Below are 21,987 nucleotides of genomic sequence, written 5' to 3' on the forward strand. Positions count from 1 at the left end.
GGTTGTTCTGTATTGTTTTGGCCGGATTTGGCATCTTGCAATTACGGTAAAAAGGTAAAAAAACTGCTAAGAACGAGCAGCAGTTCAAGGCAAACTGGCTTTCTGCGGCGAAGAAGGTGGACAAGGTGGCTGTACACAATCTGATGGCAGGTGTCAAGCGTGAGGCCCGGCAATTCGGATTTGGAAAACCGAAAGCCTAATTGAAAATTTTTTTCCTGAATTTTATACTAATTGAACTTGAAAAAGAAATTTAATTTGATTTTTTAAAACAACGATTTCACCGATTTACACGCGTTTCCCTTGACCAAATTTTGACCGTATCACCCTTTAGAGCGATTTCCTCTTTTTAATAATGGATTATTGGCATATTAACTCTGCAGGTATTAAATCAAATATAGCTCCAAAGATCTGGCATTTCTATTCAGATTGTGCCCTAAATTTTCATAAATGTGGAACGCTTTAATTCCCAAACCTATACCAATGATGTCCTACAAATGTTTATGTATACTACATCACTAGGGGTGGTTTAGGGTATAATATAGTCGGCCCGCCCGACTTTGTACTTTACTTACTTGTTTTTCTATAAAAATTTTCACAGACAACTCATGTGGCACCCAATCATTGAACTTATTTTTGCAGCCAGCCTTTTTATACCCTCCACCATAGGATGAGGGGTATATTAACTTTGTCATTCCGTTTGTAACACATCGAAATATTGTTCTAAGACCCCATAAAGTATATATATTCTGGGTCGTGGTGAAATTCTGAGTCGATCTGAGCATGTCCGTCCGTCCGTCTGTTGAAATCACGCTAACTACCGAACGAAACAAGCTATCGACTTGAAACTTGGCACAAGTAGTTGTTATTGATGTAGGTCGGATGGTGTAGCAAATGGGCCATATCGGTCCACTTTTACGTATAGCCCCCATATAAACGTACCCCCAAATTTGGCTTGCGAGGCCTATAAGAGAAGCAAATTTCATCCGATCCGGCTGAAATTTGGTACATGGTGAGACTGTACGGTCTCTAACAACCATGCAAAAATTGGTCCACATCGGTCCATAATTATATATAGCCCCCATATAAACCGATCACCAAATTTTACCTCCGGAGCCTCTTGGAAGATCAAAATTGATCTGATTCAGTTGAAATTTGGTACGTGGTGTTAATATATGGCCTCAAACTCCCATGCAAAAATTGGTCGATATCGGTCCATAATTATATATAGGCCCCATATAAACCGATCCCCAGATTTGACCTCCAGAGCCCCTTGGAAGACCAAAAGTCTTCCCATTCGGTTGAAATTTGGTACGTGATGTTAGTATATGGTATCCAACAACCATGCAGGAATTGGTTCCTATCAGTCCATAATTATATATAGCTCCCATATACACCGATCCCCAGATTTGACCTCCGGTGCCTTTTGGAGAAGCAAAATTCATCCGATCTACTTGAAATTTGGTACGTGATGGAAGTATATGATATTTAACAACCATGCCAAAAGTGGTCCATATCAGTCCATAATCATACATAGCCTCATATAAACCGATCCCAAGATTTGGTTTTGGAGCCTCTTGGAGGAGCAAATTTCATCCGAGTGAGTTGATATTTGGTACATTGTGCTATGGTCGTTAACAACCATGCCTAACTAGGTCCATATCGGTCTATAGTTATATATGACCCTCAGATAAATCGATCCCCAATCACACAAAAATTGATCCATATCAAGTTCAAAATTGTATATAGCCACCATATAAGCGACCCCCATATTTCAATTCTGGCTCTCTACGTACCGTGCAAAAAGTCCATATCGATTCCTAATTATTTGTAGACTTAACTATACATAACTTTTTTGTCTAATATATACCACGTATGGACTAACTCACAATTTAGAAAACGATGTTAAGAAGTTTTAAGATACCACAACCCAAGTAATTCGATTGTGGATGTTAGTCTTTCATAGAAGTTTCTGCGCAATCCATGGTACATAGGATTCGGCCTGGCCGAACTTACGGCCGTATATACTTGTTTTATATAGTTCAAAACCCTTTGATGATGAGTGATTAATTTATTGGCGATGTTATGGCTGCTTATATTAGGGTCCTGCTCAATTCACCATAGCGAAGTATTTCACAGAGAAAACTCCAGAAAGAAAGCAAGCGGACTCTACATGTGCAAACTACACACTGAAAATAGCACACCCGGTTCCAAAGTTTGTTTCTTTATTTTGGTATTGATTCCGAGCCAAAGTAACGGAGAATTGAAGTAAGGATACCTTTAAGACATAATTACTCTTTTAAATTTAAGTTTTGCGTACTTGAATCTAGGAAATAAAATTAAATTTATTCGATTTTCTAGCTGTTTTTTTCAAGTGCCATAAAAGTTCCTTAAAACCGCGTTAACGGCAATTTAAATTTCCAAATTCAGATTCGACTACAACCCTACGGGAAATTGGTGCAAATTGCCACTGACGGACCTATCACAGAACTGGTACATGTTCTCCAGTTAGTTGCAATTTTTATATAGTCGTAATTTATTTATTTCCGTTCTCGCTTGATATTAAAATCATAGATCCATTACGATTTTAATATCAAGCATTTTCACATAAAATTAGCAGAATAACCAATTGTTCGACATATTTCAAAAGTTTTTTTTTCATTTCGGGTTCGATTGGGATGCCCAAATTGAAACAGATTTCTAAGAGTTTGTCCGAGACTGGTTCCTGACTACCGGTCTATGGGGTGCTCCTGCTAAATTGTCCCAGGACGTGTTCTTTGGGATGAGTCCAAAACGCGTCTAAAAATGTAAATTTACCCCGTCAATGACAAACCCATGTTAAAGTGACCGATCCCTTCCATACGTTTTGACCAGAACTGGGACTGGTTCATACACACCAGGGACTAGTCCTGTACCGGTTCTGTGATTGATCCATTTCCCGTAGGGAAGTTATGCTAGGTTTCAAGTAAAAATGTCTTTAAAATAAAGTGATGTCCTATTTTTGAAGGCTTCTTTGCTTTGTAGTCAAGATACAAAAAGTTAACAAATTTAAAAGCGAGTTCATTAATTTTAAAGAATTTTTCAGAATTATTAAAGTCATGTTCACCTTGGTCAAACAAAATTTTCTTTCATGTTAGCATACCAAGTTTTAAGACGAATCACTTAACTATAACGACAAAACGACTTCATTGAAAAGTGTATAGACTTTTTAATAAGGAAAACACTTTATACAAGAGAAATAAGTCCTCTATGCTAAGCAAAATTCGCATTCATAGTTTAAGGACATGAAATCGTAGGCCTTACGAAAATATTTTTTTCAGTGTAGTTATTCGACAGTTCCGAAACGAACCACGTTGTTGAACAAAACGAACAAACCATGTTGCAGGGGTTTCCCCAATCAATTTTACTAACATGGTTAGGTATGTTAGGTTAACTTTAGCTATAGTAAAAATTAAATTAGAAATTTCCTCTTTCCTATATTAAAGTTGTTAAAAAGTTATATATTATTTAACTTTTTAACAACAAAAACTAATGAAGGTCTTTATATATAGAATTTCATAAACATTAATCAATTGGAATTTTAATTCTTGTAATTTGAACACATTTAATCAATTAAACAAAAGACTTAAGACACAAACAGGCTTTAGGGTAACCAAGCGAAAAATGAATCAATCAAGTTTTTGTCTTAAATCTTGTGTTTACAAAATTTCCTAAAACAAAAACAAGTTTTCAACGATTCACAAGAATTATATGTCATTAATATGGATTACGTTGATCAATTTTGAAATCAATCAGCAACAATGTAAGTGTTGTTTATTCAAAAACAAATGTACTCAGATCAAAAGATTTTGCCTTTACTTTAATTATTTTGGTATTAATCTCGAGCGAAAAAAACAAAGAATTGCATTTTCGATATACTTAGAATGATATTCATTTTTATACCCTTCGCCACACTGTGGAACAGGGTATTATAAGTTAGTGCATATGTTTGCAACACCTAGAAGGAGATGAGATAGACACATGGTGTCTTTGGCAAAACTGCTCAGGGTGGGCTCCTGAGTCGATATAGCCATGTCCGTCTGTCTGTGAACACATTTTTGTAATCAAAGTCTAGGTCGTAATTTAAGTCCAATCGACTTCAAATTTGGCACAAGTATGTGTTTTGGGTCAGAATAGAACCCTATTGATTTTGATTTTGATATAAGAAATCGGTTCAGTTTTAGATATAGCTCCCATAGGAAGGATTTCAAATGATATCGAAATAGTGGGCCCCGCCCGACTTTAGACTTTCCTTACTTGTTAAATTTAGATTTTGCGTACTTGATACACATTTAAATAAATGGAGTTTTTAATTTTTATTACCGTGTAGAACCAAGTTGATCTCATTTCAAAGGAATTTTCTTTGGTGTAAAGATAACTATTGTAAAGTCGAAACACCTCAAGTAAAAATCTTTGGGAATATTCGTCTTCTATGTTTTTGGCAAAATTCTATCCGCACGCAGAGAAGGAATATGATCACCTCAAACAAATAACATTTTTGTATGGTGACCATGTAACATGTTTGTCACTAAAATTTTAAGTAAAGTGTATTAGAAACAAAGATGGCAAGCCGATTACACAAAAATAAGTTTTTTTATAAATTGACATTTTTCAGACAATTTTCTATAAATTTGTAAGACAAGACAAAATTTTTATTTTTCAGTAATTAGAGAAAATTTCGCAGGTTGAAGGAAAAACTTGGAGTTCAAAATGCCATTCGAAGTTCAAGATGTTCGCATTATTGGCAAAATGTACAAACATTAAGGAATTCTGAACTATTTTGTGGGAGACACGAATTTAGTTAATCATTATACTTCATTTGTGTATAATTTTTATACCCACCACCATAGAATGGTGACGGGGGTATAATAAGTTTGTCATTCCGTTTGTAACACATCGAAATATCGATTTACGACTATATAAAGTATATATATTCTTGATCAGGGAGAAATTCTAAGACGATATAACGATGTCCGTCTGTCTGTCTGTCTGTCTGTTGTAATCACGCTACAGTCTTCAATAATGAAGCAATCGTGCTGAAATTTTGCACAAACTCGTCTTTTGTCTGCAGGCAGGTCAAGTTCGAAGATGGGCTATATCGATCCAGGTTTTGATATAGTCCCCATATAAACCGACCTCCCGATTTGGGGTCTTGAGCTTATAGAAATCGAAGTTTTTATCCAATTTGCCTGAAATTTGAAATCCAGAGGTATTTTATGACCATAAAGAGGTGTGCCAAAAATGGTGAGTATCGGTCCATGTTTTGGTATAGTCCCCATATAGACCGATCTCCCGATTTTACTTCCTGGGCTTATAGAAACCGCACTTTTTATTCAATTTACCTGAAATTGTAAATCTAGAGGTATTTTATGACCATAAAGAGGTGTGCCAAAAATGGTGAGTATCGGTCCATGTTTTGGTATAGTCCCCATATAGACCGATCTCCCGATTTTACTTCTTGGGCTTATAGAAACCGCAGATTTTATTCAATTTACCTGAAATTGAAAATCTAGAAGTACTGTAGGACCACAAATACGTGTGCCAAAAATTGTGAGCATCCGTCCATATTTTGGTATAGCCCCCATATAGACCGATTTCCCGATTTTATTTCTTGGGCTTCTAGAATCCGAAGTTTTTATCCTATTTGCCTGAAATTGGAAATCTAGAGGTATTTTCGGGTCATAAAAAGGTGTGCCGAAAACGGTGAGTATCGGTCCATATTTTAGTATAGCCCCCATAAGAACGATCTCCCGATTTAACTCCTTGGGTTTCTAGAAACCGTAGTTTTTATCTGATTTGCCTGAAATTGTAAATATTCTGGTATTTTAGGCTCACAAAAACGTGTATCGGATTAAGTTTTTATCGGCCCATTTGGTAATGCCTCCATATAGACCGACTTCACTTCTTGAGGGTGTAGAAGGCGCACTGATCATGAAAATTGCTTGAAACTCAATGTAAAGTTTCCAGATTTTACTTCTACAGATTTAAGATTTCAAATCAAGACATTATTTTATAATTTTCTTGCACACTCATCAGAGATGTTGATGATTCCTCTAAAACTCAAACAAAAATGGTTCTTATAAATCCAGAATCTGATATAGTCCTCATAGGTGAAATCTTTAAATTTATCTTCGGGAAGTGTCCTCAAGCCCTCCTGAAATTTCAAAAGAACCCCTAATATTTGGTTCATGGTGGTGGGTATTTAAGATTCGGCCCGGCCGAATTTAGTGTTGTATATACTTGTTTCCCCTATTGTAGTTAATTCAACTAACGTACGCAAAAAAAATATTAAAGTCATAGAAACTTTCTTAAAACATAGTAAGTCCATGAACTAAAATATAATTACATGAGCTTTAGTGAAATATAGGGTTCCCTTTTTTAGTGTATTTTTGAACACTTTTTTGCTTTATAGTTAAGATAAAAAAAAATCATTCAAATTTCAATAACTTTGAAGAATTTTTCAGTATTAATAAAGCCAAGTTGCCCTTAGTACAACAAAATTGTCTTCCATGCTAAGGTCCCAATTTGGAGTCGAATCGCTTTAAGCTATAAGGACAAAACAACTTCATTGTACAATTTATCGACTTTTGGAGAAGACAAAAAATGTATATCAGAGAAATGCATATTCTATGCTAAGCAAAATTCGTGTTAATATTTTAAGAAATATTGGCCTCACGACAATATTTTTTTCAGTGCGCATTGTCAAAGGAGAATTTTAAACTCAACTACGAATCAGACAGCTTCTATTTAACTTTTCTTCTTAGATTTTATTAAAAATATATATATTTTTTTATTTAATAAGAGTACAACATCAACAGAAATATTTTTATCTGTAAATCACATCATATATTTTGCAGTTTATTTTGTACTTACTTTGCCATAACTATTCAATGGGCCATTTACCCAACGATCAGCCTCCAGACGTCCTGTTAGCAATGCACCTGTATCCGGATCAATTCTTTGCCACTCACGCACCTCACGTTGGAAAGGAGATCTGGCACCATTTGTTGCTGTTAGCGATGTGGAGTTGATTTGTTCCGATGTATTGGCCACTGCCGATGGAGCAAATAAACGCAACTCTTTTTGTGAGTTGTGACCATTTACCGATGATGCTGTGGTCATGATTTCCATAGTTGCGAATTTACATGTAAATTTTATTGCAATAAATTTCAGCTGCCTTTCTCACAATTCCCAAAGATTCTTTATCTTTATCTTCGATGAGCTTACCTTAAGCTCGACTCTTGATTTATTTTATATTTAAAAAGTTTTGTGTATTTCCTTAAGGCTTTTTAATTTCACTAACCAATGTAAAGTTATAATTTATGATTATTACTCCTCTTGTTTGTTTGTGGGAGATATGCTTTCTTAAGAGTTTCTTTTTTTAAACTTTTTTCTTTTACTTTGAAATTTGGTAGCTTCAGCTACTGTTTTAGTTGTTCTTTTCATGAACACCTCTAAATTTTCTTTACGCTCTAATTTAATTATTGATATTTTTTTTTTTTTTAAGTTGTTGTTGAATGCTGTCTTCACTGGCTCGTAACGGACGAATATGGAATAAATTTTTGTGAAATTCTGAAAGTAGAGAAAACAGTATTAAATTAATTTTTTTGTTTTTATATTTTGACTAAATTAAAATTATGATATTTTTTTAGTTTGTATTGTTTTGAGACAGACAGAGAAAACAAACTTTTTCATATTTTAATATAATATTTTAATTATATGATTTTATTATATCCCATTTCAAAAAATTTCTATTTTATATTTCTCTGCTGAGAAAATACATGATTGTGAAGCAAAGATTTATAAGAGAAGAAAATACAATTTTATATCTGTTTTTTTGTGAAAACATATTTAATCAGTTGGAAAGCACTAATTTATAGATTCTTCATGGTACCGAGCTTTTATTAATTTTTCACTAAAAAAAATTATCTTACTGAAACATTAGCCCCTGGCCCCATATTTTAATTAAGTTTCTTCTTAGAATTACTAGCTGGCTTGACTTAGCCGTGACTGACTATTCGATTATCTTGATGTTCAGAGTAAATGGAAGTATTGGTTCTATATCATATATCTTTCTAATGTAATGTAAACTCTAATGTAATCGTACATGATGCTGAGCTTATGTGGTCTGTCCGTCTTTATATATATATTTCTTGTTGGGACAGAGAACAAATACTGGTACAATACACTTTAGATAAGAGGTATTTTTAATTTTCGTCGATATATTCCCGCATTAGTTATTGTTGCAATTTCAAAATTGAAAATTTCTGAAATTTCTGAATAATAATATTAAGAAAAAATAATAAATCATTTGTTGCCGTTTTTCAGATGTGGTATAAATAAATATTTATTATATATCCCAACAAATGACATATTCTTTTTTTCTTAATTTTTTTAAGAGTACAATGAAAACTTTAAAAACTAATCTTAGAAATTGTTTACTTTAATATGAAAAAAATCATATTTTAAGAATAGAACATCAGCAAGGCAAGCAAGCTACTCTCAGGAACGAAAAGATTTTAATAACAAATAGATTCTGAAATATAGGTGCACGACTACTCCTTAGTGCGCAATGACCGGTGCCAGTTCTAATCAAAACGTATGGGCGGGACCGCCAATGAACATGGCTTTGTCATTGAGGGGGAAACATTACGCTTTAGGACACGATTTGGACTCAATCAAAAGAACACATCCTGGGACAGTTTAGTCCACATGAACAAATCGTGTACAATCTCTTAAACCCCGGTTTCAATTTGAGCAAAAACTTGGCACAAGTAGTTGTTATTGATGTGGGTCGGATGGTATTGCAAATGGGGCATATCGGATAACTTTTACGCACAGAAAAAAATATCACCAAAATATTTCCAATTAAAAAGTTAATTGAAGTTGAAAATTTTTTCAATTAATAAATTAATTGATACAATTAACTTTTTAATCACGATAGAAACATTAAGTTAATTAAGTCAATGATTGAAAATTTTAAAATTTGTAATTAAAAAATTAATTGAACAATTAACTTTTTAATCTAATTTGGAAGACTAATTAAAAAACAATCATTTGCTAATCCAAATAAAAACTCTAAGCCAATTCAGAAAGTAATTAAAAATAGTTACCTTTTTTAATTAATAAATTAATTGAGTTTTGCAATCAACATCAATTAAATTTTTAATTGAATCAATTAAAAAATTAATTGAAATTTGCTGAAAAAATCAATTAATTTTTTAATCAAGAATTTTTTCTATGCCCAATTAAAACTGTGGTTGATACTATCATTTTCGTGATTGAAGACATTTCAATTAAAAAATTAATTGGATCAATTAATTTGGTGATTGAATCAGAAAATTTTTTTTTTGTGTGCGTATAGGCCCCATATAAACCGACCCTCTGATTTGGCTTGCGGAGCCTCTTGGAGGAGCAAAATTCATCCGATCCGGTTGAAATTTGGTACATAGTGCTAGTATATGGTCTCTAACAAACATGCAAAAATTGGTCCATATCGACCAATAATTATATATAGTCCCCATATCAACCGATCTCTAGATTTGGCTTGCGGAGCCTCTAAGAGAAGCAAATTTCATCCGATCCGGCTAAAATTTGGTACGTGGTGTTAGTATATGGTTTCTAACAACCATGCAGGAATTGGTCCATATTGGTCCATAATTATATGTAGGCCCCATATAAACCGATCCCCAGATTTGACCTCCGGAACCTCTAAGAGAAGCAAATTTCATCTGATCCGGCTAAAATTTTGTACGTGGTGTTAGTAAAGGGTGGTTAAATTGTAAGGGCCGATGTTGAATGTGAACCACACCTAAACGCCAAGTTTTTTTCGAATTTTATTTGACATTTCTCTATTTCAGACTTACTCAATTTGAACCATGGACGTCGCGAATGGGCAGAATGGTTCCAAGAAATGGCAACAGTGGATGATCAATTTTCGAAGAAAATCATCTTCAGTGATGGGGCACATTTGCACCTCAGTGGATTCGTCAATAAACAGAATTGCCGCATTTGGGCGAATGAGAATCCAAGAGTGATTGTCGAAATACCAATGCACCCACAAAGAGTGACTGTTTGGTGCGGTTTATGGGCTGGCGGCATCATCGGGCCGTATTTTTTCCAAAATGAGGCCGGTCAGGCAGTTACTGTGAATGGCGTTCGCTATCGTGAGATGATAACGAACTTTTTATGGCCCGAATTGGAAGATATGGATGTGGACGATATGTGGTGCCACTTGCCACACAGCAGACGAAACAATGGCTCTTTTGCGCAACAAATTCAATGGCCGTGTTATCTCACATAATGGCGATGTCAATTGGCCGTCAAGATCATGTGATTTGACACCGTTTGACTTTTTTCTTTGGTGTTATTTGAAAAAAAAAAGGTGGACGTCGATAAGCCAGCAACAATTCAAGAGCTAAAGATGAGATAATTCGGCACATTAACGGCATAGAACCTCCATTATGCCTCAGCGTCATCGAAAATTTGGACCATCGAAGGAAGGTGTGCCACCGAGGTCGCGGCGCCCATTTGGCCGATATTTTGTTCCATACATAATTGAGTAATACCAATATATCATAATAAAATAAAATTACAATAATTTCCTAAATAGTTTGTATTTTATTCAAAATCAACATCGGCTTTGAAATTTTAACCAACCTTTATATGGTCTTTAACAGTCATGCAAAAACTGGTCCATATCGGTTCATAATTATATATAGCCCCCATATAAACCGATCCCCAGATTTGACCTCCGGAGCCTCTAAGAGAAGCAAATTTCATCCGATCCGGCTGAAATTTGCTACATGGTGTTAGTATATGGTCTTTAACAGTCACTGTTCCATATCGGTTCATAATTATATATAGCACCCATATAAACCGATCCCCAGATTTGACCTCCGGAGCCTCTAAGAGAAGCAAATTTCATCCGATCCGGCTAAAATTTGGTATATGGTGTTAGTATATGGTCTTTAACAACCATGCAAAAATTGGTCCATATCGGTTCATAATTATATATAGCCCCCATATAAACCGATCCCCAGATTTGACCTCCGGAGCCTCTAAGAGAAGCAAATTTCATCCGATCGGATTGGTCGATATCGGTCCATAATTATATATAGCCCCCATAGAAACCGATCCCCAGATATGACCTCCAGAGCCTCTTTGAGGAGCAAAATTTATCCGATCCGGTTGAAATTTGGTACGTGGTGTTAGTATATGATTTCTAACAACCGTGCAAAAATTGGTCCATAATTATACACAGCCCCCATACAAACCGATTCCCAGATTTGACCTCATCCCATTCGGTTGAAATTTGGTACATTGCGCCAGTATATGACCGCTAAGAGCCATGCAAAAATTGGTCCATATCGGTCTATCGTTATATATAGCCGATCGCCAATCACGCAAAAATTGGTCCATATTGCCAAACATAATCTACGAAAATTTTATTTCTATAGTAAATTTTGTCAAAATTTTATTACTATAGAAAATTTTGTCAAAATTTTATTTCTATAGAAAATTTTATCAACATTTTTTTCTATAGAAAATTTTGTCAAACTGAATTATATGCGTATTTAATCGGTCTTTTTTGTTTAATATATACCCCGTATGGACTAACTTACAATTTAGAAGACGGTGTTAAGAAGTTTTAAGATACCTTACCATCGTTAAGTGTTACCGCAACCCAAGTAATTCAATTGTGGATCGCAGTCTTTAGTAGAAGTTTTACGAACTTACGCCCGTATATACTGGTTTTTTAGGTAAAATTTTTTTCTTGTCTAAAACTCACGAGGCCATGAAAGAAACAAAAAATTAAATATAATGAATAGGGTCGTCTAAAACGGGCTCATGGTAGACATTTGACATGATATTGATTTCCATTATTTACGACGTACTTTCCAAGCCAGTAGTAATCCAGCAAATAAAGCGTCGCCCAAAAAGTAGTGAAAATTTTCTTTTTGTATCCGAAAGTGGTTAAAAATTGACGCAGAAACGATAAATTTAACATGGGCTTCACATACACTCAAAAAAAATTTACTTGGATCCACAGAGTTTGACCTTCCTTTAAGGATTTTGGTATTGATTCCGAGCCAAAAATGCGGGTTCTTTAAAATAAGGAAAATTTTTTGCGACCTATCTGCCTTTAAATCTAGGATCTATATAATTAAAATTAGGATACAGATCTCATTTATCAAATTTTCATTCTCTTTTCGCGGTTTATTAATAAAGCTATTCACGTACGAACAAATGCCAGTTTAAAATCCAAATTATGACGGTTAGTTCGAAGTAAAAAATATTTTCTTAATTCAAAAAAAAAACTTTAAACCAAAAATGCTAAATCCTCAAAATAAGTTTTGGCCTATTATTTTAAAGCATTTTTATCTTAAATCCAAAGATTCAATATTTCAGTTAATTTAAGAACGATTTCTTTAAATCAAAAATGTGTTTCTTTACTTAAAAAAAATGCCTTTTCACGTACAAACAAATGCCCGTTTAAAATCCAAATTATGACGGATAGTTCGAAGTAAAAAATATTTTCTTAATTAAAAAAAAACCTTTAAACCAAAGATGCTAAATCCTCAAAATAAGTTTTAGCCTATTATTTTAAAGCGCTTTCATCTTAAATCTAAAGATTCAATATTTCAGTTAATTTAAGAACGATTTCTTTAAATCAAAAATGTGTTTCTTTACTTTGAGAAAAATTTGCCTTAGTTTAAAGGCATGCAAATTTAAAGAAGGTACGCAAATTTTCAAAATGTGTGTCCTAAATTTAATGAAAAAAAATTTTTGAAGCAAAGATTATAAATTTTCTTTTAATTAAAATTTCATTATTTTAAAGAAATTTGTCTTTAATAGTGTGTAAATTGCACATCCTAAAATTGAGGTTGCATAATCTTTAATATCACGTAAATTTTTTTTTTAGCGTAGGACAAATGTCCAGCATTTCAACAGCCGTTGTTCTGAAATTGCATCGTTTCTTATGGTATGATCCAAATTCAGTGTTTTGGATGTGAATTAAAAAATATTGTTATATTTTGTCAAATAATTAATTTTTATAATTTTTTATGATTTTTAATGCATTCTAACGCTTGTCTGAAACGTTAAATAATGTACCAAATTAAAAGCAAATTATTTAAGCTTTTAATTTGATACATTATTTAACGTTTCAGACAAGCGTGTGAATGCATTAAAAATCATAAAAAATTATAAAAATTAATTATTTGACAAAATATATACCAAAAACTATTTGTAAAAAAAATATTACAATGACCCATTAAAAATATGAAAAAATGGAGTATAAGAAATTAAATTAAAAAAAGCTTCCGGTGTAGTTAAAATAAAGAATATCTTTGGGCGAGATTTTTGGAAATGCTTTTAAAATTGTGTCTTTAACTAGAACATCTTCCAAATTTCTTTGGTGGGCTGCAATTTTTTCGGAATAATTTCTCAAACGTTTGGAAATGTTCCCATTTTTAGTTTGCGTACCCAATAATTAATAATTAAAATACCTCTAGGGTCGCAAAGTTTATTAACATTGATATATGGTCAGTTTTCGTTTAAATGTCAAGGAATTTTGACTAACAAAAATGCACCACATTTATGATATAATTATTTTTTTTTTTTTTTTTGCTTATTTCATGACTAAAAATCTGATCCTAATTAATCAAAATAACAATGTACTTACATATGTCGTTTTGCTTAAAACAATAAATTTATAAATAATTACAAACAAATTATTAAAAAAAAAACTCATAATCATTCAACGGAAAACCGTAAGAATGGGACAAGATACACTAAATAACAAAGAAGCAATAAATTATAAATTCAGAAGAACAACAAAAGCCGACAAACGAAAATAAAAAAAAACTAAAAAATAAAAACAGAGGACGTATAATAAAAATTTCATATGTTCAGTCACATAGCTCCATATGGTTAATTTTTATAAACCTGATGTTTATTAAGCCGTTGCGTTTTTGTCTTTCGTTCAAAAAGAATAAAATAATTCAAGTTTTTGAGCGTGTGTAATACCTCTAATGGACGCATGCAGTACATATGAGTGAGTTCTTTACCACTCATACATCAGACCTGTTTGAATGTTTAATGACCACCGAAGTAATAATAATCAACACGTTCATGTTCTACAGTTCCGAATGATTTAAATTTGTCGGACTTGAAACGCAAATAGATTGACGTAGTGTAATGCCGTAGGAGCAGCGGACGAGACTGTCAGTCTCACTTGACTATCTGTAAATTCGCTAATAGAAAAAAAAATAAAACTCATGTTTTCCCGAAGCGTTGAAAACTTAGTCAACCTTATTGAGCCAACATTAATTGTAATTACTCGACCAGTATTATCTACCGGTTGCCAACTACACTGAAAAAATAATTTTTGCCAATCGCACGCAATGATTTTATGAGTTTTATTTTGATCGCACGTTGTATTTTGATGTTCCTAAAACGGAGAATAATGTGATAAAAAATCCACACGAAATACTTAAGAAAGTACAAACAAAAACAAGTAAGTAAAATCTAAAGTCGGGCGGGGCCGACTACATTATACCCTTCACCACTTTGTACACCAAAATGTGTGTTACCATCTCAACTCCTACAAATTTGTTTGGAGTTATTATGAAGGTTTATATTCTCATATTCAAATATCTGTGGGTTATGATATATTATTTGGTCAAGTTGGACGATATTTCCACAAGTCGGAGCCTTATTTAAAACTCAATCATTCTGTGGAATGTCTGGCATTACAGTGTGTATGATATGATTACGATATTGGGAAATCATCACAGAATTTTGTGTAAAATGTAAGTATTTTGGCCATATTTGAAACCCTCAGAAATGTCACCAGCATTACTGAGGTGGGATAATCCACCACTGTTCGGTCGAAGCAGGAATCGAACCCACGATCTTGCGTATGCAAGGCGGGCATGCTAACCATTGCACCACGGTGGCTCCCTTATTGATCCTAGATTTAAAGCTGACAATTTCTTTATTTTAAAGAAACCGCATCTTTGAATCGGAATCAATACCAAAATCCTTAAGGGAAGGTCAAAATCTTTGGATCCAAGTAGTCTTTTTTTAGTGCACAGAGAAGCTACTACTCATGGTCTGTTGAGGATATATGGTATACCCCATTGATTCGTTGCGAGTGAAAATCAGTGTTGTAACAAAAACTACGCTGCATCCTTTAGGAACTTTAATAAGCTAATGGCACGACATTTGAACTGGGGCTTTCCCCTCAATCGGAGCATACCATCAATTTCAAAAGTTGAAAGAAAAGTATCCTCAATCAGCTCAAAAACAGTGAACACGCCAGGAATAAATTTTTATACCCTCCACCATAGGATGGGGGTATATTAACTTTGTCATTCCCTTTGTAACACATCGAAATATTGCTCTAAGACCCCATAAAGTATATATATTCTGGGTCGTGGTGAAATTCAGAATCGATCTGAGCATGTCCGTCCGTCCGTCTGTTGAAATCACGCTAACTTCCGAACGAAAGAAGCTATTGACTTGAAACATAGCACAAGTATTTGTTATTGATGTAGGTCGGATGGTATTGAAAATGGGCCATATCGGTCCACTTTTACGTATAGCCCCCATATAAACGGACCCCCAAATTTGACTTGCGATTGCTCTAAGAAAAGCAAATTTCATCCGATCCGGCTGAAATTTGGTACATGGTGTTAGTATATGGTCTCTAACAACCATGCAAAAATTGGTCCATATCGGTCGATAATTACATATAGCCCCCATATAAACCGATCCCCCGATTTGGCTTGCGGAGCCTCTAAGAGAAGCAAATTTCATCCGATCCGGCTGAAATTTAGTACATGGTGTTGCTATATGTTCTCTAATGACCATGCAAAAATTGGTCCACATCGGCCTATAATTATATATAACCCCCATATAAACCGATTCCCAGATTTGACCTCCGGAGCCTCTTAGAGGAGTAAAGGTCATCCGATCCGATTGAAATTTGGTCCGTGGTGTAAGTATATTGTCTCTAACACCCATGTCAAAATTGGTCAATATCGGTCCATAATTATATATAGCCCCCATATAAGCCGATTACCAGATTTGACCTCCGGAGCCTCTTAGAGGAGCAAAGGTCATCCGATTCGATTGAAATTTGGTCCGTGGTGTTAGTATACGGTCTCTAACAACCATGCAAGAATTGGTCCATATCGGTACATAATTATATATAGCCCCCATATAAATCGATCCCCAGATTTGTCCTCCGGAGCCTCTTGGAGGAGCAAAATTCATACGATCCGGTTGAAATTTGGAACGTGTTGTTAGTATATGGTCTCTAACAACCATGCAAGAATTGGTCCATATCGGTCCATAATTATATATAGCCCCCATAGAAACCGTTCCCCAGATTTGATCTCCGGAGCCTCTTAGAGGAGCAAAATTCATCCGATCCGGTTGAAATTTGCAACGTGGTGTTAGGCCGCAAATAACCATGCCAAAATTGGTCCATATCGGTCTATAGTTATATATACGCGATCCCCAATCACACAAAAATTGGTCCTTATCGATTCATAATCATGGTTGCCACTCGAGCCAAAAATAGTCTACCAAAATTTTATTTTTATAGAAAACATTGTCAAAATGTTATATCTATAGAAAATTTTGTCAAAATTTTATTTCTATAGAAAATTTTGTCAACATTTTATTTCTATAGAAAATTTTGTCAAAATTTTATTTCTATAGAAAATTTTGTCAGAATTTTATTTCTATAGAACATTTTATCCAAATTTTATTTCTATAGAAATTTTTTCCAAATTGTACTTCTATAGAAAATGTTGTCAAAATTTTATTTCTATAGAAACTTTAAACTTAATTATATACGTATTTAACCGGCCTTTTTTAGTTTAATATATACCACGTATGAACTATGTGGTATATATTACGGTGTTAGGAAGTTTTAAGATACCTTGCCATCGACAAGTGTTACCGCAACCCAAGTAATTCGATTGTGGATGACAGTCTTCAGTAGAAGTTTCTACGCAATCCATGGTGGAGGGTACATAAGCTTCGGCCTGGCCGAACGTACGGCCGTATATACTTGTTTTTTGTTAATTTTAGAAAATTTCGTTCATTTTGAGAAAATTTGAACCAAGCAGTATTACAAACGCTGACATCACAAAAATAAGTAAATATTTTTCCACAAATTTCAACAAGAAGATTTATTAACATAGACATAATTAATTTGTTTCACTTGTTAAATGAAAATTTTGTATGTTAGTTTGAAGAAAAAATTAGAGTACAAAATTGAAAATTTCAGTGCCATACGAAGTTCAAGATGGGCGCATTTGTAGTAAAATTTACAAATTTAAAGAAATAATGAACTATTTTGTGAGAAATACAACTTTGGAAATCTTAATGCTGCTTAATTTATGTATAATTTTTCTACGTTTTTTAGTTAATTTACTAACTCACGAAAAAATTATTAGAATAAAGGAAACTTTCTCCAAACTTAATAATTCCATGAAATAAAATAAAGTTAAATTGGCTTTAGTGAAATAGGGGGGTTCACTTTTTTTGAGTGTAGGAAAGAAAACACTTCTTTCAGTGTACTTAAAGACATTCTGTAAAGGTTTTTGATAATATCAAGGGCGAGTGTAATTTTGATGACATAATTTTTGTTTAGAAATGAACATTTTTCTCTCAGTGCCCAGAAGCTGTAGTTGCTAGATGTAATGTTTACGCAGCTACGGCCCACTTAGGATATGTTTTTTCAAATGTCCATACATGAATGGCTATCTAAAATGAGTACAAGTTCAACGCTGTTTTGAAATGAAGAAATTAAGGCAACAGCAATCGGATCAGTCAGCCAGTCATTCAGTCAACCAACTATGTCCACTAACTGTATTCGCTTTAGTTGATCGCAACTAAAAACAAGAACTAGTTTGGTCTTATGAGTTAGCTTCAATTCCGTTTTACTGATTGTCATAGTCATCTAGGAGAAATACTTGTTCGAGAAAAAACTGTAGTGGCATTGGAATTGAATAGCAAATTGTGATGAAAATGTGTGGTAATTTCCACCGGGAACTCAAATAAATGATATGTTAAAACTAAGGTCTTGTTTTTATATACTACAAATAGAGAAGAAACCGTTTTTGTTGTTATCGTATGAAAGGACAAAATTATCAAAAATGGCATATAACAATGTTTTGCATTAATTGCCACTCCGACTTCATCATACACCGCCCTGAAGACGTATGGTTTGTATAAAACTCATATATGGATGTTCTTGGTACTGCTTACTTTTTTGGCTTAAAAAATTAATAGAAAAATCTGTAGACACGGTTTTCATAATTTACATAAAGTATTAAGTCTTATTCTAACTCATCCAATTGGTTTAGGTTTTTATAGTTTTGCAAATGTCTTTTATTTTGTTTTCTTATTTTGAAATCATTCTTGATGACTCCCAACGAAATTTGATTTTGGAACTTCAGACGGTGGACTAAGAGTTTCACAATAATTTTGCATGAACTATGGTCTAAGATATAAAGTAAAATGGGAAAATTCTGTAGAAAGCTATTTAATATGGCATGGTGCACGAAATCGACAGATGACTGGAAAGGAATGATTCACGTCTATAGTTCAGACGTGAATTGAAATATGGGGGTCGCTTTATATGGGGGCTATATACAATTATGAACATGAGAATTATGAATTGGTAGAATTCTGGATGTTTTGAAAGAGTTTGCAAAATATTCCTCTCCAACTATGAAATGCTTCATACATTTTCTATAGAAATAACATTTTAACAAAATTTTCTACAGAAATAAAATTCTGACAAATTTTCTATAGAAATAAATTTTTGACAAAATTTTGTGTAGAAATTATATTTTGACAAAATTTCCTAAAGACATAAAATTTTGAGAAAATTTCCATAAGACATAAAATGTTGACAAAATTTTCTATAGAAATAGAGTAGAGGATGCTGATGAGGAATGTGGTAATTCCGAAACGTGCGTCCATCCAACCATCTTGCAGTCTATAGGGCTTTGCCCAAATAAATTTGACAAACATTCTTTTCCTCTGTTGGTTAAGCTACACTTGTAGTTTAGTCAATGAAATCTGCATCAAAAAACAACAACAGAAATATAAAATTTTGAAAAAATTTTCTATGGCAATAAAATTTTGGTAGATTATTTTTGGCTCGAGTGGCAATCGTGATTTTTCTGTGATTGGGGATCGGTTTATTTGGGGGCTCTATATAATTATGGACCGATATGGACCAATTTTTGCATGGTTGTTAGAAACCATATACCAACACTATGTACCAAATTTCAGCCAGATGGGATGAAATTTGCTTCTCTAAAAGGCTTCGCAAGCCAAATCTGGGGGTCGGTTTATATGGGGGCTATACGTAAAAATGGTCCAATATAGCCCATTTGCAATAGTCATGACCTACATCAATATCAACTACTTGTGCCATGTTTCAAGTCGATAGTTTGTTTCGTTCAGAAGTTAGCGTGATTTCAACAGACGGGCGGACAGGCTTCGATTGATTCAGAATTTCACCACGACCCAGAATATATATACTTTATGGCGTCTTAGAGCAATAATTCGATGTGTTACAAACGGTATGACAAAGGTAATACACCCCCCATCCTGCGGTTGAGGGTATAAAAATAAAATAGCACATATTTTCCTAAAATTGGAGAAATTTGCTTAAATTCAGTTCATAGGTCTCTCAAATGATTAAATATTACTAAAATTTTACGTGTTGTGAACTTCTTATGACGCTACAGACATTTTAACAAATTTTAAATCCAATTTTTTCTTCATCATATTAAATTTTCTTAAACAACTGATAAAAATTACTATTTTTAATATAGTTTCTTCATTGTCACAAAAAATAAAAACTTATTTGAAATATGTTGTAATTGGAAAACTATTTTAGTTAAAATTTTCTAAAATAAATCTACATTTTCTTTCATGGTAGGTTCACTTGTTTTGAGTGTAGCATTTTGTATTTTGTTTTCCCACAGAAACAAACCATGCACCTTTGATGGCAAATAATTAAATTCAACGAAATATATTAAACATGTCAATATATTTAACATACACTTAATTAGATCACCACACAAATTTAGTTGATCTAGATTTAGGTATAATTCTCATGTTATCTGAAAATCTTAACAGAGTTCAAAGAAATACAAAAGACTTAAGACACAAACTTTTTCTTTATACATATAGAAAAGTTACCGAATAAAATGAGATCGCTATTGCAGTTTTGTTTATACTCTTTTAAAAGTTTAGCAGAATATTTAAAATTCATACTCATACGTTCTGTACATACACAGTTAATTGATAAAAGCAATTCATATTCAAATTATGAAATATATCTTCTCTTAAACGTTACTATAGTGTGAAAAATTCCTCTATTTTTTGGTCCAATAAGATATTTATTGGTCTAGTTGATTATCATATATGTAAGACATATAGAGTTCCCTTGTCTGATAGAAACTATGCTTTCTCATTCTTTTCCAATTCCATTTAGTTTCAAAGTCATTAGATGTTTTATATCCTCCTCTTGGATAAACAAAAGATTTAAGAAATAAACTTTTTATATATCTCTTTTGAAATGATTTCACAAATAGTTTTAACAATAGTTTTTAACAATCTATGAAATATAAGACGATATTGTTTACATTGTACTTTGCTTAAACAAAAGATCTAAACGAAAACTTCTAAATACATTGTCAGAAACTAGGTGACAAATGTCATTTGACCCATATAAAATTTTATTCTGTTCATGACCATTATTCATAAGTAAAATTCTTTAGGTGACGTGAGAAAGTATTTATTTCCATTGTTAGAAAAATTATGTATTATTATTATTAACCCTTTAATGCTCCAATTTTTTGCCAGCTGATTAAATTTTCAATGTTGACGACACGAAAGAAAGAAAAATAACAAGAAAAAAAGACCGCCTAAATGGGGGCTTGGGCAATAGAGGGTTCAAAAAAACGTGAAATTATTCTGTAGCAAAATATGATAAATTTTACATGCAAAGAAATAAATCTTTTAGAAAACGAGTGTCGCAAATATAAATTTTTTACTCAAAGTTTTTGTATTTCTTCGAAAAGTTTTTTTTATTTATTTAGTCATTGTTTAGTAATAAACAGGAATCCATTATGTTTACAAACAGTGTAAGCGACTTCGGATCACGGAAAAATGGTAAATTTTTTACTGTTTGGTAGATTGGTAGAATTTTTGATGCTTTGATAGATTTTGCAGAATATTCCTCTCCAGATAAGAGGTACTTGATAAATTTTCTATGGAAATAACATTTTGACAAAATTCTCCAAAGAAATAAAATTTTTACAAAATTTTCTTTAAAAATAAAATGACAAAAATTTCTATAGAAATTAAATTTTGACAAATTTACTATAGAAATAAAATTTAGATTTTCAATAGAAATAAAGCATTGACAAAATTTCTATAGCAATAAAACTTTGTCAAAGTTTTCTATAGAAATAAAATTTTAACAAAAATGTCTCTCGAAATAAAATTTTGACAATATTTTCTATAGAAATAAAATTTTGACTAAATTTTCTATAGAAATAAAATTTTGACAAAATTTTCTATAGAAGTAAAATTTTGATAAAATTTTTTATAGAAATATAATTTTGACAAAATTTTGTATAGAAATAAAATTTTGACAACATTTTTTTATAGAAATAAAACATTGACAAAATTTTCCAATGACATAAAATTTTGACAAAATTTTCAATAGAAATAAAAAATAGGCAAAATTTTCTGTAGAAATAAAATATTGGCAAAATTATCTGTAGAAATAACATTTTGACAAAATTTTCTATAGAAGCAAAATTTTGTCAAAATTTTCTATAGAAATAAAATGTTTGCAAAATTTTCTATAGAAATAAAATTTTGAGAAAATTTTCCATA

General features: G+C 32.7%; 1 protein-coding gene across 5 annotated transcripts in view; it reads right to left on the reverse strand.

The window, feature by feature from the left end:
- LOC142223746 (uncharacterized) overlaps positions 1-21,987 on the reverse strand; it is a 202,244-nt gene that overhangs the window by 90,611 nt on the left and 89,646 nt on the right. For all 5 annotated transcript variants that reach the window (XM_075293583.1, XM_075293586.1, XM_075293587.1 and 2 more), the window contains exon 3: positions 6,910-7,608. In XM_075293583.1, the coding sequence (XP_075149698.1) occupies positions 6,910-7,167 (258 nt within the window). In that variant the 5' untranslated portion in view covers positions 7,168-7,608. The remainder of the gene's footprint in view (positions 1-6,909; positions 7,609-21,987) is intronic.

This window comes from Haematobia irritans, chromosome 2 (genome assembly GCF_050003625.1).
Source record: "Haematobia irritans isolate KBUSLIRL chromosome 2, ASM5000362v1, whole genome shotgun sequence".
Taxonomy (NCBI): domain Eukaryota; kingdom Metazoa; phylum Arthropoda; class Insecta; order Diptera; family Muscidae; genus Haematobia; species Haematobia irritans.